Below are 6,000 nucleotides of genomic sequence, written 5' to 3'. Positions count from 1 at the left end.
TTGCTGTCCCAGGCTCTCTTCGAGGTGAGGGGCTGAGCCTGAAGCTGCCTCAGAGCCCCCAGCACATCATCCAGCGAAGGGACGGGGTCCCTGAGGCACAGAGCCCACCTGCACAGCCTGGCACCTGCAGGGGTCCACCCCCACCTGGAGATAACACAACCCTCACTCCAAAATGCTGCGCCACGAGCTCCTCTGAGAGGACTGGGCTTGCCCTGCCTCTCCATGCTCCCCGCACCAATCCAACGCCTTCCTCAGCAGCCAGACATTTCCAAAGGGCTCTGACAGCCAGCTGTGGAGTCATCATTCCCTCACAAAATCCATCCACCCTCCCTTCCTTCCCTCCCAACCCCCTCGTGATGCTGCTCACCCCCGAGTTGAGCTGGTGGCCATTTCGCCTTGGCCAACACCTGGAACCCCGAGAGCCACAAACATCTGTCGTGCCATGACCAATTGGAAAGAACAAATAAGCAAACGGGACGAAATGTGCATATAAAAAACCTTTTTCTCCTGGCATATGGTCAATAAGCTGCAGTTTTTCCTTCCCCAGGGAAGGGATCTAAGTTCTTGGATGATATGATGCTTGGAGATGTCATTTCTTTTTCATTAAAAAAACCAAACCCCCAAACAACCGAAAATTTCCAACCCCAAACTCACAAACTGGTGTTAACAAAACAATGTAAAAGGACAAATCTCCCAACAATGACAACCGAAAAATAAAGGTACACGTCAGCATTTGTAATCAAAAACTACTACATACTGTACTTGGGAAGTCTTCTGGGAAAAGATCATTGGCATCTAGAAAGGACATCACTAAAAGTCTTGAGCAATGGTATGTATGAGACACGATGCCATTGGAGGGTGGATGGACGAACCCTTAGGAAACTGTCACTCACAAAACTGTTCCATGACAAGAGAAAATAAGAGATGTAAAAAGGATTGGTTTTCCCCATCCCCACCCCCCCAGGCGTTACAGATTCCTTCTCATTTGTCGGAAACAGCCTCCTCTAGTCTTAGTTTATTTGTTGTGTTTTTGTTTTTGTTTTTTTAAAAAAAAAAAAAAGTCTTCAGCTTTTGAAGAAGTCCATCAGTTTCTGAGATGCACGTGGTTCCACAGCACCAAAGAGCTTCAGCTCTCCCCGTTTGATCTGCTCGCAGGGGCTCTGGGGAGGGGCCTAGCTCACGGCGTTCCCAGAGCCCACGGGAGGAAGAGATGTGCTTCTCGGGGCCTTTCCTTGCATTCCTCCTCCTGGAGAAGTCCCACCGCTCCAGAGGTGCCTGGGCCCAGCTGCAGCAGCCTTGTGCAAGAGGAAACATGAAGCTGCTCTTTTCTCTTCCTTTGGAGACTCCCATTGGCCTTGGAGCCCTTTTCAAGAATGCAATTGCTTTATTATTATTTAAAAATATTTCGTAGTTCGTTTTGTTTTTTTTTTCCAAAATAGTTGTCTTTTTTTTTTTTTGTTCCCTTTTTCCATTGCTTAAATTCTAGAAGCTCTTGGCGACTTCTCATTGTTGAGGACAGGGTGTTCCCTCCTGCTGCCGTGATCCTCAGAGCAGCTGCCTGTCTCTGGTCCATGCAGAACACTCAGGAACTGGAGCTTGGACATACAGGGGCAAAGGGGAGCAGGGCCTCGAGGAGGAGGAGTGGGAGGACAGGCAGCTATCAAACCTCCACAGACTGGATTTGGTTCATCTGTGCTCTCATCACCTGGATACTGTTCAGAATTTTCTTCTGGTGTCCTGCTAAAGTGACCCCGACTCGCAGAATGTCCCTTGGGGAGGAAAGGAAACAAACACAAATATCAGCAGATACTTTCTCACAGCAGAACAAGATCACAAATGGTACTTAAAATTATCCTTAAAGTCCCTTTCAACCCAAACCATTCTGCGATTCTGTGATTCTATGACTCCCTGATTCCAGGAGTCCATGAGAACAGTAGGGAGCTGAAGCATCCACAGATTTCTTCCATGAATGCAACAAACAGATGCAAGCCCTGTGAAACCTCTACTCTTTCACTTTTTCTTGCTTATGGTCCAATGTTTGCACTTCCCACCTACCTGCAGCACCCTCAGAGTCCTGAGCCTCAACAGAGAGTGTGAAAGCAAATGCCACAGGCTCTGCTCTCTGCTTGTGAGTCAATTTGTCTTAAATTTTTTACCCTTGTACTGTTATGGATTTTGGATGCTCTTTCACTTTGTGACACACTAACCCATTTTTTCCAGCCCTCCTCAGCGTGGATCTGACCCTCCATATGCAGATGATGCTGTTCTTGATGCTTTTTCTTTTTGCTGCTAAGACCATGAAGTGATCAATTTTTCCACTTACCCTTTTGTTAAATCATGGCAATCTCAGTTTTGGACAGCTTCTATTTTTCATAGATTCAGACATCTGAGAGAAATAAAGGTCATGCCAAGAGCATGACTGTGGCTCTAAACTGGTCCTATCCGTGTCTCCAGCTGAGCTTGCTCTCATCTCCCCCTTGGTGGACAAACCTCACTCACGAAATCTTCAGATTTTCCTCCTCCCATCAGGGGATGGGAGGCCACATGACCCATACCTGACTGGAAGGAATTTCAGGTGCCTTTTGTCCTCGAGTGTTAGGAGCAGACTTTTAAGGGGAAGAGTGGCAAAACCTTTGCCATGTGTAGAGTGGAGGTTATTGGGTAAAGAAGGGTAAAGAGAAGCTCCAAAGGGTGCTAAAAATTCTTCACTTCACTACACACACCATTTTAGCAAAGGGTGCTAAAAATCCACTCGTGTCTGTAAACCAGAGTAAGACTGTGGCTCTGCACGAGCCTGGTATTCCAAGCTTTTCCCTGGACATTAAATATTTGATTGGATATTGGGAAGGAATTCTTTGCTCAGAGGGTGGGGAGGCCCTGGCACAGGTTGTCCAGAGCAGCTGTGGCTGCCCCTGGATCCCTGGATGTGTCCAAGGCCAGGCTGGATGGGGCTTGGAGCAGCCTGGGACAGTGGAAGATGTCCCTGCCCATGGCTTTAAGATGAGCTTTCAGGTCCCTTCCAACTCGAATGGTTCTGTGATTCTCGAAAGACAATTTGGTGTGCCAGGTGTCTGAGGCTGCAGACAAAGCAGTGAGAGCCCCTCCCAGCAGGTCACTGTTGAGACCATGTGGATTTGGTGAACTGAATCAGTTTTCAGGAAACATTCACACTTTGCTGGCTCTCCGAATTTGGACAAACCAGCAGCTGCACTGACATTCCTTTCAACTTCTGCAAAGGCCAGTGAACATCAGGGGGTGGTGTCAAGTCCTGTTACACCACAATTTTCCAAGGAAAAAGGATTTGGACTGTCCTCTCTATTTTACATCCAGCCAAGCAGGTGAGGAATGCGGAATGGAAGTTTGCCAAAACTGGTGGGACATGAGCTGAGGATGCCTTTGGAATTGTGGTGAAGGCTCTTGCAGAGGACTTGAGGGCCATGGTAAGGGACTGGGAGAAGTGGCATTTAAGGGACACAGAGGATGTCTGTGAAAGAACAGCCAGCATTAGCTGGACTGTCTGCATCCTGCTTGCTGTCAGATATTGCATATAGCAGAATCCAGGCAGGGCTGGGTTGTGGTCTGGTACCTCTCTGTGGTCGAAGTTCTTCCCTGCCCCTCAGATTTTGTGGACTCTCTCTCTTTCTGCTGCATAAACACAGCAAATACTGTGCCAAAATCCTCCCCAGAGCCTTGGGATTGTACCACAGATGTCCCAAAAAAGTCAGAACTGCCATGGGAACTTCCCAGCAGCAAATAAGAACAAAAAGCCAGAGAAGGTCACAGTGGCTGTTTGAGTGAATGGATTCTGACTCACTGGTACATTTAAGATCTGGATGATCCAAAAACCTCTCTGGCCACCAGGCTCAGAGGCACTGTAGCCCTTGCAGATGGAGGGTTTCTACAGATACCTGCAGCCAGCCACAAATCTTTCAGCAGAGGCATCAAAGCCCCAGCCAGCCCCAAGGGATTTCAAAACCCACCAGAAGTGGCATTTCAGCTGCCTGCTTTCTCCGAAGAACTTGCTAAAAATTTGTCACTGCAGGATGATTTTAGTGGATGCAGCACAAACTGGAAACCACCCCCCACAAGGGGATCTTAGCAAGGTGTGTGAGGGGATGTGCCTGAGGCTGGAGCCGGGCTCTGCTCGATGTGCAATGGCATGAGAGGCAATGGGAAGAAATCGATGTCAAGGTCTTTTTTAAAACAAGAATGAGCTCAACAGCTCAGTATCACCAGAAATCTGTTTGGATCTTGATATATGACAAGGAAGAAAGAAAAAATGCTTATGTTGCCATGACATAAATACTGGAAAGTTTCCTTCTGACAGTCCATAGAGGAGAAGGTGACCAGCAGGTTAATTGCATTCTGAGGGGAGATTTTAAGTTTCCTATCGCTGTTTCTCTCTTTCCTTAATGTTGTCGCAACATTTTGATGTTAGTTTAATGCAAACGGGATTTAAACAATCAGTGTTTATATTCTTGCTGGTATAGTCCTCTCACAGTGAAAGACAAAGAATCAGCAGTCTACCTGAAAGATCCACCTGAACACGAGGAAGAACTTCTTTACTGTGTGCCCAGAGAGGGGGTGAAATCTCTTCCCACAGACATAACCCTGAGTGAAGAGCTCTAGAAGACCCTGCTTGAGCAGAAAGGTTGGACTGGATGACCTCCAGTGGTGCCTTTCAACTGTGACCACTCTGTGATCACTCTGTGATTCTGCCTTTCTTAGGCAGAACTTTGCACCATGCTTGTCTCCATCAGTACATCAGCCATCCAAGAGGACTGCAGAGTTCAGAAGTGCTCTGGAGAATTGTCTGATGCTGGCCTGAAATCTCCATTTGTTCTGTGTGGGGGTTTGGACACCCTTGGGGGGTGTTCATTTTCACAATGTGGCAGTGGGGAGAGGAATTCTGCAGCTGCAGAGTGACAGACACATGGTCTGGAGACTGAATAGATTAGAAGTGGCTCCACAAAGCAACAATTCTATAAAAGTAAAACTACATCGTATGAAAATGAAATCTAATTCAATACCAATTGCTATAAAACTGCTGGGACTTTCCCTTGTGTTTTGGGACTCAAAGCCTGGGCACTTACTCTACAGTCATCTGAGATACTACATCAAAGGTGGTGAAACCAGCACTGGCAAAGCTCTCCTTGTACTGGCTCATCTTGATGGCATCCAGCCACTCATCCACAGTGTTGAAGCTGGTGTAATCTGGGATTGTGCGGTCAAGGAGGGGGAGGTTCATCCTGAAACACAGAAATGGGCAATGACAGACCAAGAGCTGCAAGCACAACTGTTCCTGAGCCCTCCAGCAGCTGGAGGACCTGGGTCAGCATCAGTCACGGTGCAGGCACTGCACTGTATGGTGGAATTCCACCCAGAAACCACTGTCCTGCCGAGGGAGGGACTGTGCAGAGCAGCAGGGAAGCCTTTCTGGAGCAGTTCATGCAGGGGAGGCAGGAACCATCAGAGATGATGGGATGCAGCTTTAAATCCTGGCTGCACAAGGGGAGAAAGCTCGTTCTCATAACAAGACCAGTGCTTCCCACAAGCTGGTGCATCCCAGCCAGCCCAGGGAAACTCCACACTGCCTCACGGGGCTTTATCTGCTTCCAGTACAGTGGGACTGGAATACCAGGACAATCCCACTGCTCCAGCATCCCCATGTCCATGAAGCCAAGGTGCTCCTCTGTGTGCAGAGTGCACTGTCCATGAGCTGCCTGTGCTCACCAGAGCTATCCAAGGAGAGGGACCCTGACATCTGTATCCCTGCTCTGTGGATGTCCCAAGCCTGGCAGTGTCCAAGGCCAGGCTGGACGGGGCTTGGAGCAACCTGGGACAGTGGAAGGTGTCCCTGCCCATGGCAGGGGGTGGACTGAGATGGGCTTTGAGGTCTCTTCCACCCCACACTGTGATTCTGTGATCTTTCAATGCCCTCCCTATAAGGGATCAAGCATGGGCCAAGCTCTAAAGTAGCTCCTGAGAGGTGCAGGGATG

At 48.5% G+C, this 6,000-nt stretch overlaps 1 protein-coding gene across 1 annotated transcript in view; it reads right to left on the bottom strand.

The window, feature by feature from the left end:
- Positions 1 to 484: 484 nt before the first annotated feature.
- Positions 485 to 6,000, bottom strand: part of EPHB2 (EPH receptor B2) — a 128,649-nt gene continuing 123,133 nt past the window's right edge. The window contains 2 exon segments of the mRNA XM_042015833.1: positions 485 to 1,769; positions 5,094 to 5,249. Of these exon segments, the coding sequence (XP_041871767.1) occupies positions 1,661 to 1,769; positions 5,094 to 5,249 (265 nt within the window). The 3' untranslated portion in view covers positions 485 to 1,660.

Source organism: Corvus kubaryi, unplaced genomic scaffold, assembly GCF_017639235.1.
Source record: "Corvus kubaryi isolate FWS band 111438036 unplaced genomic scaffold, C.kubaryi_AGA036_p1.0 split3-37344, whole genome shotgun sequence".
NCBI lineage: Eukaryota > Metazoa > Chordata > Aves > Passeriformes > Corvidae > Corvus > Corvus kubaryi.
This window is presented reverse-complemented; position numbering and strand designations above follow the sequence as displayed.